The 26938-nt window shown below is 47.5% G+C and overlaps 2 protein-coding genes across 2 annotated transcripts in view; one reads left to right on the forward strand and one right to left on the reverse strand.

Annotated features, from left to right (window-relative positions):
- The window catches only part of UBN1 (ubinuclein 1), a 34337-nt gene extending 29259 nt beyond the window's left edge, over positions 1-5078 (forward strand). Inside the window, exons 16-18 of the mRNA XM_054042895.1 lie at positions 514-766; positions 1119-1208; positions 4192-5078. Of these exons, the coding sequence (XP_053898870.1) occupies positions 514-766; positions 1119-1208; positions 4192-4244 (396 nt within the window). The 3' untranslated portion in view covers positions 4245-5078. The remainder of the gene's footprint in view (positions 1-513; positions 767-1118; positions 1209-4191) is intronic.
- Positions 5079-7604: 2526 nt separating this feature from the next.
- The window catches only part of PPL (periplakin), a 54533-nt gene continuing 35199 nt past the window's right edge, over positions 7605-26938 (reverse strand). Inside the window, exons 11-22 of the mRNA XM_054042894.1 lie at positions 25679-25825; positions 24096-24247; positions 23031-23128; positions 22203-22360; positions 21080-21258; positions 20858-20996; positions 19387-19580; positions 18040-18190; positions 17451-17534; positions 16525-16641; positions 11962-12054; positions 7605-11247 (exon numbers count right to left, since the gene is read on the reverse strand). Of these exons, the coding sequence (XP_053898869.1) occupies positions 8584-11247; positions 11962-12054; positions 16525-16641; positions 17451-17534; positions 18040-18190; positions 19387-19580; positions 20858-20996; positions 21080-21258; positions 22203-22360; positions 23031-23128; positions 24096-24247; positions 25679-25825 (4176 nt within the window). The 3' untranslated portion in view covers positions 7605-8583. The remainder of the gene's footprint in view (positions 11248-11961; positions 12055-16524; positions 16642-17450; positions 17535-18039; positions 18191-19386; positions 19581-20857; positions 20997-21079; positions 21259-22202; positions 22361-23030; positions 23129-24095; positions 24248-25678; positions 25826-26938) is intronic.

A 26938-nucleotide genomic window follows, 5' to 3' on the forward strand; every position in this document is an offset into this window, starting at 1 on the left:
CTAATCAAGCTGTAGAGATCTATGCCGTGCATGTTACTCAGACCAAGAGCTTAGAGAGGTAGAAGTAGGCATGTGACTGAAGAATATTTTCAGTTACACTGGTAGGATAAGGATACAAGTTTATTGGGAAATATGTTCTGAAGCATAAGGGCTCAAGCCAAGGGTTAGTAAGAAACTTCCCATGTGGCAATGTTCATGCATAACAACCCATCATGGAAGTGTTACACCTTCTTCTGAAGGAGCCATTCACGGCTGCAGACAGGTTTCCAGACTAGATGGACCACTGGTCTGTGCCAGTGTGGTGGTGGTTCTGTTCCCGGAAACAGAACAATTTGGACATTGGATTGTTTGCATTATGGAGCTGGGTCTTCTGGTATCTGGCAGGCAGGTGTATGGGGGAGGAGGCTTTGGGCATGTGGGAGGAGGAGGTCAGAGCTCTCCTCATCCAGTGGGAAGGCTGATGAGGTGCCATTGTGTTTCCATTTTGACTAACTTTTGCTGTTTCATTCCCAGAAAGGAACTAGTGGAGCTGTGCTGCTAACCAGCTCTCCTCCCTTAAGTGTACTGTCTCCATCCTACAAGTCCAGCAGTCCAAAGCTGCCGGGTGCCCTGAGCTCCACCCCGCTGGGGATTATCTCTCCCATCCATTCCTTCCCTCTTCACGTCATCTCCTTCAGCTCAGACTCCTCCCCCAAAGCAGGAGTATCCAAGGATGCAATTGTCACGGGACCTGCCCCTGGAACTTTCCACCATGGCCTCAGCCACAGTGAGTGCTTTCCCCTGTGTGTGTTTCTCATGCCTGTGCTGTAGAATTGCAAGGCCACCAGGACTGTACTTTGTTAGACGGTTGCATATGAGCCCATCTCTCATGTTGTTGCTTTGTGCTTGTAGTTCATGCGTTTGCGTCTTAAGCCAGTGGTTTTGGAGGCCCTCAGGCATGTACCGATAGCTACCCCAGAAGTCCCAGCCATCCCTGTCTTCCATTGTTCAGCAGAACTAGTACTGGAGGCGAAGCTACAGGCTCTAACTGCTGCAGCTCCTCTGCTTGTTTCCGTCCTCAATGTGCATTTGTTCTTTTTCCCCCCCCACCCCCTTCCTTTCTTTGTTTTTCTCTCTAGGTCTTCTGGCTGGCTTGCACTCCAGCCCGCACCATGCAGCACCACTCCCACACTCTGCCCTGTCCACCCATTTACCGCAGAGTTTGCCAGGTAACTTGTCAGATAGTCATGTTTGTCTTGTGCCTTGTGAGTCATCTTCTGCCTTGATGGATGCCTCATCTTGGGGTGAAAGCTCCACCGCCTTCAATGTTGTCTTTACTGGTGTAGTCTCTGCTGATGCTTCATTTCACCAGCACATGAGGTTTAGGGTCCTTAATATCCTTTGTGTTTGCTGACTAGATGGTAGAAAGCTTCCATTCCAGAAAGACAGAACCCTCCCCCCAGATGCATTTTGGGATCTCTGAGCGTCTCAAGTGGTTTGGTTCTGTTCTTGGTGCATGGTAAAGGGCCATGCTGCCAGGGTGAAGAGGTTTATGTGGTTTTGCATAATCTGCCAGTACTGTCTAGGATTAAATGTGCTAGTTGCATAGAAAATTGTCACCAGTTACCTAGATAAAGGACGTTGAGCTATCTCCAGGAGAAAATACTGCTCCCATGCATAATAACATGCTAGTTAGCTGCCTCTCCTTCAGCCACCACTTTAGCTAGTGTTGGTCACATGACCTTTTTGTGAGTACATTCATTGTGACCCCAGCTGGATACCTTTAGAACCAGCACAGACCATGGGAGATCTGTGAGAAGCAGGTGACTTTCCTTCTCTTGCATGGTGTCAAATATCAGAGGGGTAGCTGTATTAGTCTGTATCCACAAAAATGAGGAGGAGTCCGGTGGCACCTTAAAACTAACAGATGCATGTGCATCTGAGGAAGTGGTTTTTTTATCCACAAAAGCTTATACCCAAATAAAACTGTTAGTCTTTAAGGTGCCACCAGACTCCTTGTTGTTTCCTTTTCTGTCAGTTTCTAATTAGAACAATAGCTGCTGTGACTTGTGTGGCACATGGCAAAGCCACGTAAAGGCAGTAGCATTTTATGGGTCTGGGAGCGGGGGGAACAGGAAATACAGTTGGTGTTCATAAAATCAAGATCCAAGTGTAGAGTGCTGTGCAAACTTCCCCAGGCAACACTGCAAGTGCAGCTCAGTCCTGATGGATGGCTGTTCCTGCTTTCTTAATCTTGGACAATGCACCACGTAGCTCTATTAATGCAATTCAGTCCTGAAGTACAGTACTTCCTGCTGCTGTGTTTCATGCTTGAGCAACGTGCCACGTATGGGGGTGAGTGAGGCAACTTATTTTTGGTGTGGCAAGGCCACTGCGGGTGGGTGACCCTCTAGTTAATCTAGCCTTGTAACATAGCTTAGTATTGTGTGATCTATCATCAAGGAATGTGTTCCTCTGCTGAGCAAAGGATATGGGCACTGTGCATTCATGAGAACCCACATCAATCCTCTTCCCCACTCCATCACCCAAGTCCTGGCTGAGATACCGTTTCTCTCCAGTCAATACGCAATAGAGTAATAGACATGGAGGAGCAGAGAACAGGGCCCATCTGCAGTGACTAGGTGGGTGAAATCAGTAAGCTGTATCTGTGATGTAGATAATGGAGGAGACAAAAACCTTTTGCTTTATGTCGTGATGATAAAACGACATCCTCTAGGGAGCATTGTTTTTTAATTAAGCAGGTCTTACAAAATGTATTCTGTGTTGCTAAGAAGAAATCTCCTCTCTATTGGAGGAAAATTGGTGACTTGATCATGGTCTTACAAGTACCTACGTGAGGAGAAGATTTCTGATGGTAGGTAGCTCTTTAACAGAGAGGCCTAATGAGATCCAATGGCCAGAAGCTGAAACTACACACTTTCAGACTAGCAGTGGGGGCACACGTTTTAACTGTGAGGAGTTAACCACTGGAACAATTTACCTAGGGCGTCTTTAAATAAACATATACTCTCTAGCTCAACCAGAAGTTATGGTCTTGATGCAGAAATCTTTCGGTAAAATTCTATTACCTGTGTTATGCAGGAGGTCAGACTAGATGATCATAAGGGTTCCTTCAGGCCTTAAAATCTATGAATCTGTGTGGTGGAATAAACTATGACTGACTACGGAAATAAATCTCCTTTCTGTTGGAGGGGAACACCACCTAAGATTGTGTTTCAGGGTAATGCAGATGTAGTCATCTGAAAACTGTATAGCCTGCAGTGTGTTGGGATGTCTCTGCCAGTGCTGGGAATTGATGGTATCTTAAATTAAAGTATGTGTAACTAACAGCTGTCCAAAAGCATCTGAGCAAGTGGCACACAGTGTGTGTTTGCCATGCTGTCATCAATTTGCTTGTTGGTGGAAATGCACATGTATTTCTCTCCCAGTGGTGGTTCCAGCTTTACTTGTCTCTTGTTTTGAAAGAATCTGTGTCATGAGTCCGCTCTAGAACCAGCAAAACCCCCTTTGTCTTGGAGTGGCTAGTACAGGGTAAACTGTTAGTCCCCCATGCCCAATACCACTTCTGCCAAGCTATGCATTTCAAATACACCAATTCACCTGTTATTGTTTGATGCTAATGAAATTGCGATTGGAAACTTTCTGCTTTCTTCAGTTCTCTGGCTCTCTTGTCACTTCTCCTCTGCGATGCCCCTTTTCCTTGATCTACTTCCTTCTACTGTTCTTCTCCCCTACTACTGGTGGTGCAGTGAGTTTCTTTGGGTCCTATTTGAACTCTCAGTAACTACAATTTCCTGGTTGTCTGGGTAATCAGTAAAATCATGTATTTGTTAGCAAGTGCCCTTATCCATGGCTAGTTTGGACTAATGAGAGAATAGCTTGCTAGATTAGCTGGCCAATAGCTCCCTCCTCCTAGCTACCTGCATCTATGGCCCTTGGTGATGCTTATGCTGGAAGTCCATAGAAGAAATCTGCTTCCAGAGACCATGTAATATACAAGCACAGTGAAGACCACTCCCAGTTACCACATGTCCTTGAAAATCTCTATCTTTCCCCAGTATCTTCTAGTCTGAATCCTTGGTGACGCAATAGCTTTTACATGCAATGGTATCTTGGTGCCTCCCAGCTGTGCACAGAATCCTAGTGCTGACACTGAAACCTCTTCCTTTTTTTTTTTCATTCTCTTTTCAGATGCGTCTCAGCTTCATGGCAAAGGGTCCAATGTGCAGCAGCGAAAATTGTGACATCTGCAAGAAGGGAAGCTAATGCAAGCCCAGGACAAACCAAGAGGAGTCAGCCGTGAAGACTGGATGCAGATGGCCCGCTTTCCACCTGCTCTTTGTTTTCTTTTCCTGACATCAGCTGGAGAAACTGAGTTGAGTGAAGAGCTCATTGGCACTTTTGGTCAGTGGCATCCAGAGAGGAGCTCTGCAGGAAGCAAGCCACCTTGCGCCACACCCTGGTGAGAGAAGCACTTACGGCACTGTTTCACTGCTGCCGGTCCTCACTGGCAAGTGCTAGAACTTGTGGGGAAACACTGGTGGGGCGTCTTTCTTTCAAAAAGTCAAGCGCCTTGGTGGATTTCCCCCCACCTGTGTCTAAATCTGCCAAGTACCTCTGAGTTCAGTTACCTCCTTGGTTCCCCAGGAGAGTACACGAAAGGTGCTTATTCCTGCTTTGGATTTACTTGGATAACTCAAGCACTGCTAGTGCTTTTCGAAGACATTGACTCTGTTCTAATTTTTCAATTGTACTATAAAGCAGTGCTCAAGTTAGTTGGAGGACTTAGCACTTCCTTTATGGTGACTATCATGAATCGCCTGATATTCCCCTCTGGAGGAGACTGAAGACTCTTAGAGAGACATTTCTAGATGCACTCACGGACACTGAAATGATTCTACGTTTGTATTTCCTCTCAAGGGATTTTTTTTTTTTTTTTGTGCTCAGTTTTATCATTACCTTTGAATGCATTGGATCGATTGGAACACTTCTCAGCATGTCACATGTATAGGAAGACATAATTCCAGTGCCTTTTATGGTGGAGCAAGAATGGACTAATAACATCCATTACGGCCCTTTTTTGTGTGTGCGCCTCAGTTCTTTTTTTAATCACTATATATTTAAAATGTATTCTGTTTTTATTTAATAGAGCTTTTTATGGTTGCACATCAAAAGCTGCACTGTCTGAACTTAAATGGTGACTTGGTTACTTTAAATCCAGTACCAAATCCAGCAAGAGCACCAGTTCTTATCTGAGTTTGTGCAAGTGGGTTCCAGACCCTCCCCGAAAGCCATTCTTTACTAGGGTCTTCAATAATGATCTCTCTGGTGATCTAGATTAACAAAAGTCACTGATAATCCAGTGAATATTGCTCCCTTTGATGACTTCTGCACTAAAATCATTTACTTATCAGAGCTGCAGCAATGGGGATCTACTAGGATCTGAGTGTATATTTTTAGCTTTAGCCCTGTAAGCTGATTTCAGTCTGTCTGCATGTCCCCTTTGATATGCCTGCATAGATTGAGGGGGCAGTCTGCGGTTTTCAGATCGTAAACCCCATTGACTTGTTGTGGTGTTGTGATCTCCCTTCTTTCAGGTCAGCTTTTAACCAGGTCTAATTTATCTGGACTTCATAGTCATTGGTATTTCAAGTGAAAGCTTGCAGAATTCCTTCCTGTGCTTTGGGAAGGATACTGAAATCAAGTAGGCCAGCCAATAGTAGCTCTATTTTCTCTGTTTTTAGTAAGACCCAAGACACACGTTTGGAAGTGGAACTGATAAAGGACTTCTCAAGATCACTTCACTGTTCATATTTTTCTTTAAAAATGCAGCTCAGAATTCAAATTTGTTTACAAAAATATAAAATATTTCTAAGTTGTAGCAAAAGAGCCAAAGACAGAATTTGCATTACTAAGATAGAGTACAGTAGTTATCGATGGACTCTGAGCAGTGGATGTCGCATGGTTCCCATTTAGGACCTAATCCTGAAAGGTACCAAGCCCCTTCAACTTCCACTGAAGCCAGTGGCAGCTGAAAGGGCATTGAAACACCTGGCAGGGTCTCTGCCCTTAATGAGCAAACCAAGGTACTGGTTCCACTCCCTCTCTTTGCTTTCACTTTGATGTTTCTGCTGGGATGCACATTCGCGTGTCGCAGCTGAAGCGGAATGCCCTTGTTTTAGGAATTTAGCGAAGCCTTTGCCTCAGGGAAATGTTTATTCGGTGGAAATTCTGTGGGATTTTTTTTTTCTTTACATGCTGTAATGAACGAGTGAATGAATTAAACCGCCGTGGCAAGGCAGAAATACGGAATGAGATCACAAGCCCTGGGGAGCAGAGCATCTGGGATCTCTGTCTTGACTAGGCAACGTTAGCTGTTTTCTTTACGGTGGGAGGCGAGCCTCCCACCGGCACTTACTTAGTACGGCAGTTTCTGTTGTGTGTAAGAGCTGCGATTTACTTTATTTTTGTTGTGAGTGTTGGGACTGTCTCGAGGACAATGATGGGGGTGGTGTGAAAACTGTCGATCTTGTACAGAGGAACTGAATAAATTGTTTCAAAGTTTCCAAAATGCTCTTTTCAGTCTCTTCACTTCCAAGGTAATGTGACTGGAAGATCATCTTCGTGACTGTATTGCTGCCTCTAACCACTCATTGGTGACTAATTATTAGTATGCATTTTGGCTGATGCTTTATAAATGACCAAGTCCTTTTAAAATATGTCTGTAACTCTTAAATTGCCATTGTAGTAGAATGACATCTTCTTACTCAACAGACCTATTCCTGTGTGTGTTACATCTGCTGGGAGGGACCATCCTTTTAGCTTAATAACGGTGACCTAAGGCCCAATCTAGCTCCTGTCACTGTCAAAACTCTCTTATTGACTTCAGTGGGAGCAGGGTTGGGTGTAAAATAAATTTTTAGTGTTCTTAGTCCTGCAGAGTAGAGTCAGCAGAGCTCCAGGAAAGTGAGCAGAGCTGTGTACCAGGTTCCAATCAGTTACACCTGTGTAAGTTTCTTAACGGCAATGGGATTGTACAAGTGGCACTCAGGACATTAAGATCACATCCCTGTGGGTATCACTAAAAGCAGCATTTGGCCTGCAGAACCTGTACTACCCAGGAGGATATGTGAGGTGGGAAAAAACTTAGCTTGCCTTTCAGCTCCTAAACTGAGATTGCAGGAAAAGCTCTTCCATTTGTAAACTGAACACATGGGATCAGGAAATCCATGATGCAGTAAACATGGAGCCCCACAGGTGCTCTCTTTAGTATCCTTTTTTCATAGCAGAGCTGCATGGTAAGGCAGAAATTCCAAAGCTCTAACCCGAAAGCAAAATCGGCCTGTAATTTGCCTTTTCCAGTAGCTGCAAGGGTCAGGACAACATGCTAATGATCAGCTGCAGGCCTTTCTTGCTGGTAAACTTGACCAACAAGCAATTTGGTTTTTTTCCAAAGATGTAGGTACAACATTAACATGCACATTTCTTTTATATTAAAAAATAAATGTAAATGTTGGGTGAAAGGTTGCCTCTGAAATTTGGGTTCCGTTCCTTTAAGGCATTAGATCAAAAGGCAGGCATCAATTTAAAAAGGAAAAATAAAGTGATTTAAACCACCGCATTTTTATTTTGTACTATAAATAGAATTTCCCCATATTTCCCATTCCCTTACACAAATAAATGATACATATAGCTGAATGTAACTTTAGTCAGTAAAATATCAGTATGAGTGGCTTTTAACCATGAGGTAAGCATGACTTCAGAAGGCACCTCTGCATTAGGTTACAGTAGCATGTTTTACTACATAATATTGACATCTCTTTACATATTTCTGGTGATGTCATATGAAAATACCTTCTTTTAATCTAGGAATTACTGTATCAAATTACAATTCTTTTTGTTCCCCCTCTCCTTTGGCATTAGAGGCACTGCGGTGATAGAAGTATGTCTGAATCAGCTTTGATTAGATGCGAGTATCATGACTATGAATGAAAATGTAAATTTCATTTTTTGTGCACTTAGCTGCCTTTCTCAGATGAAGATACCATCATTCATTCAACTGTATATAATGAAAGTGTCTCTCTAGATTTTCATACAAGTGGGTGGCTTACGAGGCTCCCTTTGCTGATCTGGGTCGTCTTGACCTTTTGTCTCTTTCCAGGGGCTCTTTATACAGCTTTGCAGTATCCTCTAGAGAGAAGTGCATACTTGACAAAAACAAAAAAGGAATGTGCAGCCTCTTTTCAGTTGCTAAATTTGAGAGCACATGTTAATAAACAACTTCAGAAGATGATTTTGTTCATTTTCTGTTGGCGTGAGTACCTAGGTAAAATTGTAGTGGGGAAGAAAGGTTAATGTAATGTTGACAAATGCATTTTCCACGTCTGGCATGGCAGTGCTCTTATGCAATGGATGCAGCAAGCAGCATGACTTCATGGCAGACTCATGTTGGACTGTGCAAAGGCTATAGCATTTCGGAAGACATAAAGGATTTGCAGCAATCTGGAATTGTAACAAGTGGTGCAGCTCTGAGCAAGCTGCTGTAAAGAAAAGTTTCAATGTAGAGTGGAGGGAACATTGTAACTACTTCTTTCCAGACACCAATACCGCCAGCTCCTGGATGGACATCTCCTTGTTCAGGTAACGATCGTACTGAGCCATGGTTAACTTTCCGCTCTTTAAGGCATCCTCAATGGAGAATTCTTGGCCAGACTTCCTGTCGAGGATCACGGAGGACTCCCCAGTAGGCCCCTTTATTGAGATCTCTTCCCAGTCGCATTCCTGGCTCTTCAGCTTGACAAACAAGCTCCATTCGATGAGGCCAAGTTTGTGAGCTTCCTCTGGCGACATCTCCTTGCCGGTGTCGGGGTCTATGACCACAATGGAGCGCCGCAAGTGGTTCTCTCTCTGTTCTCTCTTGATGGCCACTGTCTTGAGGCGGTTCTGAAGTTGCTCAATCTCTGCATCTTTTTCTCTGGATAACTTCTTGAGATCTTCCAGCTCTCTCTCCAAGGCCTGGAATCTGGCATCCAGATTCACCCCGCTGTCAATCTGGGTAATGTTCCGTAAATCCCGAGCTTCAGTTGCTGTGAGCTCAATCTCAGACTGTAGCCTCCTTGTTTCCAGCAAAAGATTCTGCTTTTCTAGGTGGAGCTTGTGGTTTTCCTCCCTCAAGAAATCTAGCTCCTTGGAGGATTTGGAATTGTTGAACTCCACCTCAGATAGTTTGGCCTCGAGGCGGTTGACATCTGCATCCAGCTCCCTCTTACGCCGACTCTCCTCCTCCAGGTTGCTCTTCAGTTTTTGAATCTCATATTCGGTGTCCCCTTTATCCACTTGGATTCTCTCTGAAAAGACTACTTTCTCCTTGACCTCCATCTTCTCCAACGTGAGGAGCTTCTTCCTCAGGGCTTCCAGCTCAGCCTGCAGGACTTGCCTTCGGTGCTTCTCTTCCTCCAGCTCCAGCTTGAGGAGAGAGTGTTCTTTCTCTTGCTGCGGGTCTTGCTGGAGGATCACCTTCTGTTTCACGGTTACTCTCTCCATTGTCTCCCGCTCCTGCTGTTCCAGCTCGTTCAGCCTGACCTTCAGCCTCTGCACCTCAAGTTCGGCCTCTCTGCGGGCATGCCTCTCTTTCTCGAGCTCCTCCAGCTGGCGCTCCAACTCAGATCTCCTCCGTTGCAGCTTGCGCAGCTCTTCTCGCAGGGAGTCTATCTGCTTCAGCTCACTCTCAATGCTCTGAGAGAAGGAGTTGATCTCTGCTTTCAAGGCAGGATCTTGCTCAAACTTCACCACTTCCTGCTGGACCACTTTCTCTTTCACTTGTGAGAGTTCCTCCTCTTTCTGTCTGATCTTCTCCTCCTGGAGCAGCCTCTCCCTCTCCAAGTCAATGTGCTTCTTTTGTTCCTCTGCTAGCTGAGCTCTCAGGGACTCCACTTCCTCCCTGGTCTTGGGGTCTTCCCGGTACTGTAGTATCTCTTGGACGACTTCCTTCATCTGCACTTGAGGTTTGGTGTCTTTCAAGGTCTTAATTTCTTGCTTCAGCTGGTAGATCTCCAGATCAGCTCTCTCAATCGCTCGGGTCCTGTCTACAATTTCTTCCCGGAGTCTCTGCAATTCCTTCTCGGTCTCGGGATCAGTCTTGTACTTAATGACCTCTTTGATAATTTCTTTCACCTCCACCTGGCCGCTTCTGTTCCTCAGGTAAGCCAGCTCATTCTGGCAGCTCTTCAGCTGCTCTTCCCCACCTCGGTATCTCCTCTCCTGCTCCACCAGCTCCAGACGAAGGTTGGCTACTTCATTTTCAGCCTTGGGATCTGGGCGCACTATCTCACGTACTTTTTCTTGGACAACCACCTTAGCGTTCTCCTCCTCCAGGACCTGGATCTTTCTGAGTAGCTCAGCCTTCTCCCTCTCGTTAGAACGGCCCTTGGACTTCTCGTCTTCATACTGGCGTCGGAGCTCGTTTACTTCCCTCTCTGTTGCCAGGTCTTTCTCCACCTTCAGCACCTCCTTGACTGTGATCTTGCCCTCTGCAATGGCCCGCTCCTTCTCTAGCCGTTTCATCTTGTCCTGCAGGTAGCTGAGCTCCTCCTCTTGCTTCTGCCTCAGGGTGCTCTCCCTTTCCTTGTTCTCCTGCACCATCCGGAATTCCGCCTCCAGCTGAGGGTCATTCTGCAGTTTCACCACCTCCTTCTCAGTAACCTTCTCCTGCTCTTTGTTCTTCTCATCAGACAGCACGGTGATTTGGTGACGCAGGAGGGTGACCTCATTTTCTCTTGCTCCTTCCTGCCTCTTGAGGTCCTCCAGCTCTTCTTTCAATTTCAGGATTTCATCCGCTTGTGCCTTGTCCTGCTCAATACGCAGGACCTCCTTAACGATATACTCCTGGCCCCCTTCCCTCCTCTCATGCTCTAGGGCTCGCAGTTTCAGATTTAGGGCCTCCAGCTCATCCTGTAGCACCTGGTTCTTGCGTTGCTCTTCTGCCAGGCTCTGCTGCATTTTGTGGCAGCTCTCATCCAGCTGAGGGTCAGGCACTTTCTTCAGCAGTTCCTTCTTCAGCACAGTTTCCTGGGGCTTCTGTTTCTGTAGATGGAGGATGTCGTTCTGGATGGTTTTGATCTCCCCCTCTAGCTGCTGTCGACGTTGACTCTCGTCATCCAGTTCTTTCATTATTTTCCAGACTTCCTCCTGCGGCCTCTCGGACTTGCTAGTCTGGACAGACTCCTGCATCACTTGTACCTCTGGCTGCTGTCAGTGGAATAAAGAGTGCATGGTAAGGACAACCTTTCTCATTAGCAATTACTATTTGGTGTACCTATCTTCAGTATCTATAATGGTAAAACTACTGTGGGATAACTTCAAACTAATGGAGAGGTCCATTGGAAATGATTGAATATTGCATATTAGCAACTACATAGCCCTCCGTCGAACTAGTGCATGGGTTCTTAACCACGGGGTCATGACCACCCCTTCCTTCTCAGCCAGACATATCTTCCATGGAGTAGTATATGTGGGAAGGGGATCTGTAGGTGGTGCTCATATGAAAAAAGTTGAAAACCATTCAACTAGTGCATCTTAAGACTTAAATAACACTCCCTCACCCTAAATCAGGAGTATGATGAAGTCATTGGGTGGGCTAGATTGTTCTTGATGGGTGGGCTTTAAATTAGGTTCCTTCTGGGTGGTGATTTCCAGGACACATTAGCTAGAACTATTTCTAGGTACAACTATGTGCAATTCTGCTTTATGAAATATTCTTGTAGAATAAAATTGCTTAGCATAAAGTTAATCTACTTTAATGTATGCATAAGCCTCCAAAATCCTTCACTGTGGTGCAGAAAATGTGACAATCCTAAGTCACCCAGCAGCTGTGATTTTAAGAAGAGGCACCGGGCATATTTTGGAAGGTCAAGCTCCTAGCTTCATCTCTAGCTAAATCAGTTCCTGCTATTTATCAGTTACCTGCCTCAGGAGATTCTGGGCAAATTCCAGGTTCTGCAGCCTCTGTTTATTGACAGCATTAACTTCAGTGAATTTAGCAGCCAGAATTGCTTCCTGTGAAATAGAAAGGCATTCAGAGAAGGAAGTGGAACTAGAGCTGTTAATCAAGAATTTCTGAATAGAAACAAAACAAATGGCGACATGCAGGATAGGTAGGGAAGGCATGGCAGGGCAACCGGGTATTTTCTCCAAACCTTCCCTCTACTGTGATCTTACTGTGTTGTGGGTTCTGTTCTATAGGTTCCATGCACAGAAATGGAGGTTACTTACCTGTAACTGAAAGTTCTTTGAGATGTGTATTCCATACGTGGGGTACACATGCGCACAATGGGTCTGAGTGTAGAATTTCTTGGAAGCAATGTCCGTTGGCCTGCATATGCTCCGTACCTCTCCTTGTGCTCCCAACTGAGGGCATAATGTGCAGTGTGGGCTGTCATCTCTCCAGTTTCCTATTCTTACGACAGAGTAATGAATTCGCGGGTGGGTGGGTAGTGGAATACAGATTGGGACCATGCATCTCAAAAGAACCTCCAGTTACAGGTAAGTAACGGCTATTTCTTCTATGCGTGATGGTCTCTTTGTGTATTCTACACGTGGGAGATTAACTAGCAGTAGTCAAACAGGTGGTGGGTGTGAGAATGCAGAAATGATAGCTGACTGTAGTACTGCTGTCCCCATAGCCATATCTGCAGTCAAGGACTGTTCCAGGGCATAATGTCTCACAAAGGTATGCAAAGAGCTCCAAATGGTTGCCATATCTCTAGTATGAGTATGTCTCTCAGAGATGCAGCTGAAGTAGCTTGTCCCCTGGTGGAATGAGCCTTTGGGGCTCCCTTTGGGGGAGAGGAGACGGAAGGGGAATACCAGCCAGTTGGTAACAAAGGATAATTCAAAATAGATCTCAGGTTGTAAGTCTCTGCCCAATATAGGTTGAGTTTTTGATCACTTTGCTATGGAAACAAATATAGTTTAGATATCTTTCTAACCTCCTTTGTTCTTTGCAGATAAAAGGCTAAAGCCCTCCGGAGATCCAGAGCATGCAATCTTCTCTTCAAAGGCATGTGATTTAGGAAAAAAATACAGATAAGTGGATGACCTGACTCATAAACTACCTTGGGTATGAATCTGGGGTGGAGGCATAGAGAGACCTTTCCTTTGTAGAAGGTAGTATATGGTGGGGCCACAATAAGCTCTCTCAGTTCGCAGACTCTTCTGGCTGATATTATAGCTATCAGAAATGTCACCATCATGGACAGATGGGTCACAGAGCATGTGGACAGTGTCTCAAAGGGAGTCTCAGTGAGAGATGATAGAACAAAATTGAGGTCCCAGGGAGATGCAAACTTCACCACGGTGGAAAGGATCTGAAAATCCCCTTCAGAAATCTAGTTGTGATGTGGGTGTGAAGATCGTATTGTTATCCATTGGAGGATGGAAAGCACTGACTGCTGCTAAATGCACCTGCAGGGAACCAGATGCAATACCTGAAGACTTAAGGGTAAGTAGATACTCTAAGATGCAGCGACTCCTGCTTTGGGTGTGTGAATTTATCCCCGTGTTGCATTAGAAGATCTGGCAACATGGGGATGTTCCTGAGAGGTCGCACTGAGAGCTTCAACAGATCCATGAACCAGAACTGTCTTAGCCAGTTGGGCGCAATCAGGATGACTCAAGCTCTGTCTCGGTAGATCTTCTGTAAAACTTATGGTATCAAAGAAATTTGAGGGAAAGCATACCCCAAGCAACCCTTCCTTGACATCAGGCGGACATCTCCCAATGGGTCTTTGCCCAGGACTGCTCTGGAGCAGTACTGAGGAAGCTTCCAAAAGGTCCTAAGCTGGCATTCCCAATTGAGCGAAGACATCGCTGAGAACCAAATAGTGAATCTCCCATTAGTGGTTTGCAGAAAAGTGTCTTCTCAGACAGTCCGCTAGGGAATTTTGCACCCTGGGTAAGTATGATGAAGCTGCTTATAGGGTTATGTGATGTTTGATGCATTAATTCTAGAGGGTGATTGCTTCTATGCACAAAGAGAGAGATCTCGTTCCTTCTTGTTTGTTTATATAAAATACGGTTGTCCTATTGTCTGACATTTGGATTGGGTGAGTGGGAGGAAGGCATTACAAGCCCAACCAAACACTGAGAGTTCTAGTAAGTTATGTACATTCTGGACTCTCGGGGGGGTCCAGATACCTTGTGCCATGGGATGGTCCATGTGCACCCCCCAACCCAAGAGGAAGTCATTAGTAATGGTGGTTGCCTTGAATGTTTATGTGAGGAAAGGGGTACCAACCTGAACCTTTTCTGGTTTTGTCCATCAGACAAGAGAGCCCTAATTCTTGGGCAGAACTGTGACCTTGTCATTTATGATGCCGTTCTCTGGTGGGTACACTAAGAGAAGTAAGGCCTGTAGGCATTCTAGATGTAGCTTGTTGAATGGCGTCACGTGTGCATGAAAGCCATATGGCAAATGAGGGAAAGGCAAGTTCTGAGTGACATCCTGGGTCTGAGAGCGACCTGGTTATGAACGTGCTCAAATCTTTTGAGAGGTAGTTACGCTCTTGCTGTAGTTTAGTCTAACGTGTTGCCCCTATGATGTCTATGCTCCTCATGGGGGTCAACATAGAATTTTTTTTTTTTTTTGTGATTGCCACAGACATCTAGGGACGATAAAAGGCTGAGTAGAACACAGGTTGCCCTGTGGACCTCCTTTAGGAGTTGCTTCTGAGAAGCCAGTCATCAAATATGGAAAGACTATAAATCCTTCTCTTCTCATCCAAGAGAAGACGGTGGGAGGGGGGGAATAGCTCAGTGGTTTGAGCATTGGCTTCCTAAACCTAGGGTTGTGAGTTCAGTCCTTGAGGGGGCCATTTAGGGATCTGGGGCAAAAGAAATAGTTGGGGCTTGGTCCTGCTTTGAGCAGGGGTTTGAACTAGATGACCTCCTGAGGTCCCTTCCAACCCTGATATTCTATGATTCTCCAGCAGCCACAACTGGAAGAATCTTTGTAAACACGCTGAGTGTTGTGACCAGACTGAAGGGGAGGACTCTGGATTGGTAATGGTCTTGGTTGAAGAGGAACCTGAAGAACCTCCACCTGAAGGCTGGATATCTTTATGAAAATATGCATCTTTCATGTTGAAGGCTGCAAACAATGTCCTGGAATATAGATGGGCCCAATAGGAGCAGGGAACTTGGATGGGGGAGAGCAAAGATGTACATCTCCCTGGAACACATCTCCACCCATCCTGGAGTATGAGGAGAGTCCATTCCTGGAGCTGATGGGGCCGGAGCCTCTCTGGTCACCCTTTGGCTCCTTTTGGGGCCAGATTGCTATCAGTACTGTCTGAGTTCCTGAAGTGGATGGAAGCACCAGGAGTTATCTATACCTCATCTTCACCACCGGAGCAAGTGCTGGAACCATTGGATCCATAGCCTTACGTGCCGCCTCCTCCTTGTCAGGAAGATTTAGTTGGACCTAAGACGTTAGTACCTGTGCACATTGGCTCTCTTGACTCTGATGGGGTCAGGGAGGGATCCCTTCTTTTTGGGACTGGCTTATTAAGGACAAGTCTTCTATGTCTATCTATGAAAGTGCCCCTTACTTTCCTGTGAAGCCTTTTCTTTAGGCTTATCAGACTTAGCCTCTGTTCCCAAGCTTGTGCTCAGAGAGGCACTGCACGCTGAGGGGAGTGAGGGAGGGGAGTCTCTGGCCCACATCTGTTTGGGGCTTCATTGCCTTCTCCAGGAGGTGTTTTCTGAGTCTGCTCCCGATCCTCATGAGTTCTGGGGAGAAGAGAGAAGCAGATGCTGCACTTGTCAGAAATATGAGCCTCAGCCAGGCAGTAGAGGCAGTGTTGATGTTTGTCACTCACAGAAGAGGAACGAGGGCAGGAAACAGTTTTTGAATCCTGGGACTTGGGCATAATCAGCCCGCACCGCCCTTTGTCCTGGGTTGGGAGCATGAAGAGAGCTACAGCACCCGTGCAGGCCAGCAGACAGCCATTGCGTAACCCGCGTATGGAGTACCAAGAGGGGCCGTCACTCAAAGAACAATAGTTTCCCTTCCTCCAACCTGCGCTACCAAACGCGTGTAACAGGTAGGACAACCGGGGACTCGTGTGGGCAACTTCAGCTGCATGGTGCAATATACGATGAAGGATGAGCTAAGATAGCCAAACAGTGGGTTATAAAGGTATAAAGTAGCTTGAAAACTTGCATGGTCTTTGGGTAGTATCTATAGCTTACACACAGAATTTTAGCCCCTAAAACCTGTCCTTCCTGCTGAAAGTCTTGTTAGGGGGAGATTTCGTTGGAACAAAGTGCAAGCTCAGGTACTTTTTTCTCACCATTCCCAAAAACCTTTGGGATGCTAGATAATTGATCCACTAATGGTGCTGAAGAATTCCCAACCCCAAATGAGGCTGAGGTCACAGAAGCAAAAATCATCGTCCGTACAATAACTGATGGCTCCTCAAAGTCATAACCCGGCCTTCGCCTCTCTCGACCCCATCACGGCTTTACCTCTTCTTTCACTTTGGCAGCTGAAGACTGGAGTCTGGGTCTCTTGTTCATGTAGCCATTCCGTCCATTTTCCATGTCGAGAATGGATCGTAACTTCTCCGCTTCCAGTTCATAGTCCTGCAGGAGAGTGGTGACGTTAGAGAGGTGAGGATGCAGGCCTCCTGACCTATGTGCCCCTCCGCTTGTGCATGGACCCAAACTTTCACCTGTCCTTACACCAACCCTTGGTCTTCTGTTAAATAGCTAATTTAGAATGATGGGATCTACAGCAACATCAGTGAGACCTTTCTATCTCATTGGGAGTTCCAGTTCAGGCATTGCCTGTCGTGTCTATCCTGCTAATGCACCTTCGTGGTTGTATTGTGACTTTCATAGGAAGTGCTTTAAAGCCACTTGTCTTCAAGAGGGGAGAATTGACCTCTTTACATATGGGGAAACTGAGACAGACATGTTAACTGATGGGACAAAGGCCACAGAGGGAGTTGCTGTGAAAGCAGGGATTAGAACTAAGCTGTCCTTACCTCCCCTGTCCTTTTGCTCCGTCACTAGGCCGCAGTGGTTTGCTTTTGGCAGCCATTGCTATCCTATCTCCTATTTGGGATCAGGAAGGAATTTCCCCCCCAGGTCAAGCTGGCAGAGACCCTGGTGGGAGGTTCACCTTCCTCTGCTGCATAGGGCATGGGTCACTTGCAGGTTTAAACCAGTGTAAATGGTGGATTCTTAGTAACATTGAAGTCTTAAAACCATGATTTGAGGACTTCAGTAACTCAGCCAGAGGTTAGGGGTCTATTTCATGAGTGGGTGGGGGAGGTTCTGCGGCCTGCAAGGTGCAGGAGGTCAGACTAGATGATCATGATGGTCCCTTCTGACCTTCAAGTCTCTGAGTCTATTGAGAACATCTCTAGTGACAGACTCACACTTCTTACCTTCACTGCCTGCTGGTACCGCTGGGCATCAGCAGAGACTTTCTGTACCTCCTGCTCCTTTCGTGCAATATCACCCAGCAGCGTCTATAAATGGACAAACAGCACAGGAAAAGCAAGGACCAAGTAGTATGGCATTTTAGAGGGCTCCAGTTAAAACTACACCTAGGAGATTGTCTGAATTCTTTCCTTTGTTTCCTCAGTTCTCTGAACGTGATTTGAATGGGTGCAGCTGCCCCTCACCTATTTTCTGGCTTATTGGAGGGTTCTCCCCCCACTGGGACATGTGCCCCCCAGGGTAGTAGTCATGGGCAAAGTGAAGTAGCACTGAATAATTTTGTATTAGGGACAGCACTAGATTTCAGATTGAAGTGCATTTCCAGAGCCCTACCTCTGCATTAGCTAAGCAGGAACTCTTCGTCAAACGAACAAGGACTTAATAACCCCCACTGTATCCTTAACCCCTGTTGTAGCCGCTGCTTGCATCTCTCCATGCAACAGTCCTGATCAGTGTTGGTGACTGTGAATGTGAAGTGTGGGGAAGATGTTGAGAGGCTCCCTGCAGCATATGGCTCAGAGGAGAAGGAATTACCATTTGGTTCTTCAGCTTCGTTTCCACTTGTTGAATGTTGTCCGTCTCCTGTGGCTCATAGTTCGGAATGTTACAAAGGAACTGGTTGACTTCATTGTAGCCGGAGCGATAGGTGGAATAGGATGACTTTGCTTTCTGCAGGGTCTGAGATCTGCAAGGGGGATATGAGATGTAATACTTCCCAAGCTAGTGCAGTTTCTGCAAATGTCTCTGGCCCCACCCTCTCAGAGACACAAATTTGGGGCCTGAGTTTTCCCCCAGGAAGAGTCATCTTCTGCAGGTTCCTATGTAGTATTTCCTAGGAGGTCTTTTCTTCAGGTCATGTTAAAACATGCTGTGGTTTTATACTCCTTCCTCCACTTGCAGTTCTAAGCAATGGTGCATCCTAGGTCAGGGAGGAGGGTTGTGAAATTCAGCTGTGCCGTATATAACAAAGCACTCCATACAGTGCTCATCTCTCACCAGTCTATCAGGGACCGCAAGCACCAACAGTTAGTGTGGTTTGACAATGATTAGCTCTGAGGATGCGGTGGAATCCACGGTGACATTGGAATATAACTATCGATAGGCCTGGTGGCATATAACGGGCCCGTCCAAAAAAGGTCTGTGTCCTGAGAAACTTAGAATCCAAAGATGTGCATGCAATACCGCACAGACCTGACTAAGTCAAAGCAAGCAATGGGTGGGGCCAGAACAGACCATGTGATTGCCTAGTTGGGTATTAAGAATTGGTGGTGGAGTATGTGGCAAGCAAGTAACCTGGAGGTTATGTCAGGCATCTGGCACAGCGTGAAGGTGGATGGGTAGTGGAGAATGGGTGAAAGAGGAAAGGAGTGCGGGTGGAGTGTAGGTAAAGGAAGTAGGAGGTGGGTAAGGACAAATGCGTGCAAAGCCCTGAAGGGGCTTGATCTTGATGTGGAAGGGAAATGAAGGCCAGTGAAGGGAGGAAACCTAGTCAGAGGCAGGAGGGAGAGGCTGTGCTGGAGGGGAATTCATTCATCCTTCAGCCCTTGTGGATAAAATGGCCAGTCTTGTAACAACTCCAGTCTCCACTACGAGAGCACTTAGCACCAAAGGCCACCCAGATCTGCTCAGCCTACACATGCTGAAGAACCATCCATGCCTCCTTCCCTAGACCTGTAATGCCAAACTTCCATCAGCTCTAGATGCACCCATGTTGTTCACCCATCCCTGTATCCCTAGGGACCATACTGCAATTCCTCCAGACTTGATTCCATTCCTATCAATTGTGTTCTGTTGTAAAAACCCATGTGCTAGGAGACGAGGCACTCCCTCTCCTAACCTGTATCTCCAGTGCTCAGCCAACAGCCTGTCCTGGAGCCTCACCTGTGGTCAATTTGCTTGCTGAGGTTGTTGAAGCGCTGGTTGAGTTTGTGGAGCTCAGCTTCCTGACGTTCGAGGTCGGGGCAGTGCTCCTGAAAGCGGCTGGCAAGGGTGCTGGAGCACGTCTTTGTTTTTTGCAAATTCTGCTCTGCCTCATTAAGCAGAGCCCTCTTGGACTGCAGTTCCATGCCCATGGCCTGGAATGGGAGTAGGAGAACGACAGGGTTGTTAGACAGATCCTAGGCTTTCACCGAGTATTTCTTTGACATAGCTTAGCTGCAGTTCTAGCTTTAAAGAAAGAAGTTTGCTGGTCACTCATGAGTGTTGCTTGCATTCCTACTCCTCTAACCCTTTCACCCCTGAATTCTTTGCTACCCCATGCAATTGCACCCAGATCATGACTCATAGGATGAGGGGAATGGCAAATATTACTTCAGCTGATGTGGGTAAACCAGTTAGGAAAGGTTTGGCTCAGTGCAAGATTTCGCCAGTATGCAGGATCCTTCTTTTGATCTAAGTGATGCACTGCTTCCCAGCCCTGCAAAGACCATGGATGCAAAGCAAGAAGGAAGAGCGCTAGGCTGTTTCCAGTGCAATGAGTGTGGTGCTCTGCATGAGAGTGCACTTCTGTTCCAGCAGCACCCAGCGTCGGCATTGCAGGTGATGTTGGAGGATGGCCAGGCTTGTGCTAATGCTGCAGATGGTGCTGTGTCCTGGCTGTGGAAGGGTGACACTCAGGCCCCAGGCCTGGGGATTCTAGACAAAGGCTAGGAGCCATCCAGTAGATCTGTTGGGGAGGAAACCACCTCTCTCTTGTCCTGACTTCCCCCTTTTCTTAATTTTTAAGGTAACAGTGTATGTGAAAAGTGCTGAAGATTTAAGTCCTTTGTCCCTGTCACTGCAGTAGCTTTTGCATGCTTGCCTGTACCCTGTTCCCAAGAGACAGACTCTAGAGGCTGTCAGGCACTGGCCCATTGAGTTCTTGGCCTTTCCATTGAGCTTACCCACAAGGATGTAGATTGGGATCTAGAGGTCAATACTTAACCGAGTGGTCCCTGAGCCATTCTGTCATCCGAATTCCAGTGGTAGCCCTATAATCAAATCAATAGTGCCTGCCAGGCATTAGAATTTTGGTTTGGTGAGTTAGGGGCGTTCATTTAAGGGATGCACATTGGTGGCAATGAGTCAGGGACCATCCCTGTGCATGAGCACCTTGTGCTGAGAATCCCTTGTGCTCCAATGAAGTTTGAACAGAGACCACCCATTGTCAAGCAATGTCCTGTCTCAGGACTGCAGACACATTGATGAAAATGGAACAAGTCCAAGTTTTCTCCACCTTTGTTGAAGATCATCTCCGCTAACCTATTGGTGTTTTGCTTGGTCCCTTGATCAGACACCTGGGCCAGGTTTTCTAGTGTATATCTGTTTATTGAGCATGTCAATACTTGGAGAACTGGCTGAAGAAACCACTTACCAAGAGCTCCTCTTTCTTATGATCTAGGGCCCTCAAGTCCTCTGGCACAGTATCCTCTATCACCAGTTTGTTTTCATATGCAGACAGCAGGTCTCTGCCTTGCTGAAGGCTCTTCTCAAGGCGATTGGCCACATCCACCCTGTAAATACAAGAAGAATGTTACTGCATTCCCACGCCACCGCTGAAAAGTCTGGATTAAGCCCGGCGGAAGCCATAACATACTTTTCCTGGGCAGCACTGAGCAGCTGGACCACTTGGTCGTACTTCTTATTAGTGTCCTCTACCTTGTTCCTCACCAAGGTGGCATTGCCAGTGTTGGGCACGGTGTCAATAAAGGCCTCACACTCCTGGATCTTCTTTGCTTTCTCAGGCTCTATGCATCGAACCTCATTGGAGATGTTCTGCAATGAGAAGAAATTCCTTACAGCCACTGAACAGGACTCTAGCGACCAGATGGTGAACAAGGCAGCAGCTCCTGGCTGCCTTGGGCCAGCAGGGAGGTTTGCACTGAGGCAGGCCCCCTGTTCCAGCTATGGGGGGAGGATTTTGTGCCAGGTGGGTCTCAGTCTGTAGAGACAAGGTGATGTTTCTTGAGGGCATTTAGGGTCAAACAGCAGCATGTTGCTCTAGGATGGCATTTCTTTGTAGGATCATGCCATTGTGATGCAGGGATGAAACTGCAAACAGTGTTAAGGGTTTTGGACCCACACATCCAATATTCCCTCATCCACCCTATTTTAACATTCAAGACTCTGTCCCCTCCATTCACTCTACCTCTATCCCACTAATATTCTTTCTGTACACTGAGGCCCTTAAAGAATAGCCCCTAGCTGTTATGGCCACTTCATCTTACTGGGTGTTTGCTTTCTGACCCCATCACGGTGGGAAGAGAGATCTGAATTTCCTGCCAAGACAATGGCCGGGGTCTCATCACTCCGAGCAAGAAGCTTGGCTTGCTTTGTATGTTCAAGGAATACGCCAGGGCTGTTAGTGGAAAAGGAGAAACCATCTAATTGCATGCAAGCAATGATGCTTTTGAGAATTGGTGCATGAGGAGCAATTGCATCTAAGAATAGTGATGTTTTGGTACCTTTTCTTTTCTTTCCTAATACAGGGAGAGGGGTTTTTATGGAGTTAAGCTTGCAGCTGTGCATTGGCAGCCATGAGGTTGGTAGCTGAATAAACAGACATTCAAATTACCCTTAATAGTCTTGGGGCGATTCCCTAGCTGGCTTTTCTGCTGTGGTGTTTCCTGTACTGAGGTTACTTTCATGGCTCTTGCTACAGTAATTAGCCTATGAGGTGGGCAAATGACCTTCCCTACCTTCTTCTCCGTGTCTGTTACCTTAAGATCCTTTGAGCGCTCAGCACTGTCCTGCACTGCCCGGCTGTGCTCCAGTGGGGGGCGTAGGTTTGCTGTTATTGCCTTCTCCTGCTTGTCTAGGTCGCTGTTCACTTTCTCTAGTCCTGCTAGCAGCTGGCGCACCTGTATGGATGCAGCATCTAGATAACCAGAGGATGTTGGGTTAGAGGCCATGGGAAGTAGGGGCTGGGCTTGACCCAGACAGAGAGAGAGAGAGCTCGGTAAAAACCAAAACCCCAGCTCTCACTATTGCAATCCTGCCCCCAACCCTTGGACCTTGGGGCTATTAGAAACTTGCATCGTAGCTTGGTGGCTCCAGTCTGTTTCTTGATGCTGCTCCATGGCCAGCACAAAACAAGCCATTGCAGGAGGTGCTTCGCCATGCACAGCTGGGGTTCACCATACAGCTGAGGCACAGAGACTAAGTGACCTGCCTGACTCCCTGTTCCAGCAACGCCATCCCATTATTCCCGTGAGAAGAAAAGAAGCTGGGCACTAGTGGCAGCTGTAGCAGCTACTTTATCCCATTTTACATTTGAAGAGAACAGAAGTGCTGGGAGCTGTCAGATGTCCATATAGCTTCAGCTGAGGAAGCAACTGACTACAAACCAAACTATCTTCTGGCAGGATGAAGAGAAGGAGAAATCTCTTGCAGGTCCTGGCCAAGAACATACGGAGGACCACATGACCCAAGAATGGAAGCCAGAGCCCACTGCCACCGGTTCAAACCGAGCTCCCAATATGCTTTGGTGCTCCGACCCTAGGACTCTGCAAAGGCTTTGTCAAAAGGACCCAGGTGTGAAGACTCACCTCCAATGCCATCAGCCTTCAGCCCTTCATAGCGTTGCTGTAATGCATTCTTGCTGCTGGCTGTCTTCTGCTTCACGCTCTGATACTGACTGGCAATGCTACACAATGAGACAGTGTGTGAATTGAGGTTAGGGCCTGTTCCTTCACTCTTTAAGTGCCATATGCATCCAGTTAGCCAGAAACATCAGGACTGATACCCAGGTGCCAGTTACCCTATTGCCCCTGCCATATGGGAGAGCATTTCACCATAACCAAGGGACTTCTCCTAGTCCCAAGGGTGCATCTCCCTCTCTAGACAAAGCCCTGGATGGTGGTAGCATGACCCAACCACAGTTGTTCAGCTGCACTCCGCCCCTAAGGGTGGGCAAATCTGGTGTCCTTTCCAGTCCCCATGCAGAGGAAGTGGAGAAAGGGGCTGCCTTGAATTGCTCTCTGGCAACCTGGCTCTGGTGCTGGTGGATGGGCAGAGCAGGGCTGCTGGGTTCTGGAAAGAGCCGCCACTTCCTCCCTTGGCAATAGCAGGATTGCCATACGATGAAGATTTGGAGGGTTGTGAGGGGGATGTAGGACAGTCCCACTAACCCCTGCTCTGTTGAAACAGCCCCTGAATCTGCCCGGCGGTGTCTGTATTTGTAGCACTAAGTGTGAATGGTCATGGAGCACATCTGAATGCTGGGCATACGCTAAGAAGCTGCTGCAGCTCACAAAGTGCTTTATCAAGGAAGGTCAGCGTCCTTATCTCCATTTTCCAGAGAGAGAGAGCAGCCTTGACTACTGAGGAGCTAAGTATATTGAACAGCTTCTTGCTGCGTTTCTCTCTCGGGACAGGAAGGGTTTACGTTTCAGAAGAGCTGCGAGGACAAACTGCCTTGGTCAGGCCTTAACCCCAGAGCCTGGCCCAGTGAAGCACTTTCCACCCCTGTACATTCATTTCTATGATTCCGTGTTGCTTTGGTGTAGAAAGAGCAAAGTGCTACCCAGGTGTGTCTTAAGCTCAGCGGGAAGGAGAAGGCCCAGTCACACACTAGCTCAGGCTACACTGAAAAGGGACCTGACCGCACGTACTTGTCAGTGAGAGCTAGCGCTTCGGGGTCTGTGGGAGGAATCATGAAGCAGACCCCCGGGATGCAGATCTTGTTTCCTGAGTTGTCTGTTACATCCCAGATGTCACCGTTGTTCTTAGTCAGGGTGTATCGGGCTCCACGGGTAACCTGGCCCTAGGGCAGAAACCAGTTACAACTGCCAGTCAGTTAATAACTACCACTGCTCTGGTCTAGTGCACGCCGACCTGGGAGGGACACAGGCCTGGGTGGGGCCCTGTCTGGCCATCCTGGCTAACGCGCAGCCCTATGGCTTTTCACAGGCAGGCATGTGTTCCCACCCCCACCATCAGGTGGGTAGTAGAGGTTCTTAGAGAAAATATAGCTGTTGTTCCCCTTTGGGGGTGGTTTGACTCACTTGCCTGCTTGTAGTTATAAGCCAATGCACATAGAGAGCTGCTAGCACCATCCCGTATGAGCAGCCACCCTACTGCCAACTCTGCAATCCTCAGAGTACCTCTGTGCAGCCAGGGGTGTGTTGAGCTTCCTTCAACAAACTCTAAATGGCCACCGTGAACCTCAGACCCCCTACCTTTCCCTGGTCCCTCCTCTGCTTGCTAGCAGGAGAAACGGCCCTTGGGTCTAGCTGCTAATCTCATCTGGATGTGGGCTGGGTTAGATACAGAGTGCTTATCTTCAAACCCTGCATGTGGACCACATAAGCCCTTTCAGGATACCACCACCCTTAATCCTCCCAGTCCTGTTCCTTCTCCCTGCTTGTATCACTTTACAAGGGCTCGTTACACCAAGGAAACTCCAATGTGAGGATGGGATTGGGGCAGCACAATGCAAATAAGCTCCCTTAAAGGGGCTAGTTGGGGCTGGCAGGCTCCAGCCCTGCCTTTTGTTTCTGTGCTGTTCATTTCCTTTCCTAAATTGCAGGCTTGGGGCTACGGTATGGGTAATCTCACTCCCCTGCTCTAACAGGTTGCTTTGCTCTGTCATCCTGTGCACTAGCTCCTCCAGCATTGCTGTCACATGGCACTCAGGCAGCAGCATGTGCAAAGGATCATGGTGGAATTTATATGAACAAAATACCTGGCAAAGGGACACAGAGAGGTGCTTGGGGGTTGAGTTTAATTAGTCACAAAAGGTGCCTGCGCCCTGTTATTATCCTGGACTGGCTACAACCACCAGGAAGCTGTACAGCTTCTAAATGTGACAGAACGGCTAACCTAGGAGTGCTCCATGGGCTACAGGTCAAGGAGGCTCTAACTTCAGGAGGCTTCTTATACAATGTAGTGTCTTACTTGAATCCCATAGAATCTCTGTAGGAGAAATGACCCTCAAGGCTAGTTGTGTCTAGCTGCTGTCATAAGCCACCATCCTCCCCTGCCACCTCTCCTCTCTTTTATTCTGGCCAAGGCCTTGGCCCTGCCCAGAAGTTATATTTTAATACCTAGGCACCAGGAAAACTCTCATTCTTAACCAGGTTCCTATTGAGTGGGAGGCATGGAATGGGTGAGCCATTTTCCCTGCAGGGCCGCCCTTCCCCCCACCCTCCCGCCCCCGTAGCCCCAGGATCCAGTTGTTGGAGGGAAGGTTTACCTCCTCGCCTTCGTAGTCACAGAGTGCCTCCACAGGTATAGGTTTGAGCGGGCTCTCCCGGCGGTACTTCAGAGGCAGCACCTGCAGGCTGTGCGTCTGCAGGGACTTCACCACTGCCTCATACTTGTCCAAGGCCTTCTCCTGGTCCTATGGGGGAAAGGAAAAGCTGTGACGAGGTGGGAGGTCTAAAAATGTGCCGCTGCCACCCGTGGACCACCAGAGGCCTGTGCATGTGGCATGTTGGCCATGGAAGGGAGACCTTTAGCGCCTGAATGGGCCATGGAGACAGCGGCTGGGACAGCCTGAAATGCTCCCTCGGGCCCTGGCTGACAGAGCTGATTGGTAAAGCCTGGGCATCATCTCATCTACTCTGGCCCTTTTAAAAGAGATGTTTGGTGTTGAATATTCACAATGCAAAATGTCAAGAAATATGAATACATTCTCCTCAACAGTGATTCCTTCCAGCCACGGAGGCTGAGGTGCTGTTCAGGGCTCAGGCTCCTGCTGGCATTTCCTATTTCCACGGGTAAGAGGTGCTACTGCTGCCCCTGGGCACTGAGCAGAGGACGTGAGCAACCTGAAGGAGAAAATGCGCTTGTCTGCTCTTTCCTCCCCTTAACTGCTGTGTGCCATTGCAGCAGCCGAGAAGTGCAAAGGAAATGCTTGTGATGTCAGTGGGGGGGAGGGCTTGTTGGGGAGAGGGAACAAGAGGAGGGACAAATATGAACTTGTCTTTGTTATTTAGCTGTCACCAGTAACACAAACATTGAGGGAATGTGTAATAAGTGAGGTGTGACAGCCAGGGGCCCAGTGCCGCCTAAGGAAATAGTGGGGTGGGACCAGTACAAATTCAGCCCCAACCAGTAAACTTCTCTAAGGACATGTCCGTGACCAATTATCAGAAAGAAAGTTTGCTCGCTGGGTCCCAGCACCTTCCCCACCCAGGATCATAATCATATGCTTACCCTCAGCCCCGACCCCCAACACTTGGGAACAGCACTGAACCAGAGGCTGGAGAGGGATCTGGGGGGGTTGTATGGTGTGGGGGCATGGGGAAGGAGGAGGGTGGCTGGCTGCCTGCACTGGGGTGGCGGCATGTCCATTACTGCTTGGGTTGGCTGTGCAGCGCTTCAGCCTGGGAGCAGCCCAGCTGCTCTGCCTGACTTTTCCCTGGGTGGGTGGCTCCGTGGACTAACGTTTCCCTCAGGGGTGGTTCTGCCAAGTCCCGTGACAATCTAATGATGCTCCCAACCTGAGCAA

This window comes from Malaclemys terrapin, chromosome 10, assembly GCF_027887155.1.
Source record: "Malaclemys terrapin pileata isolate rMalTer1 chromosome 10, rMalTer1.hap1, whole genome shotgun sequence".
Lineage (NCBI taxonomy): Eukaryota > Metazoa > Chordata > Testudines > Emydidae > Malaclemys > Malaclemys terrapin.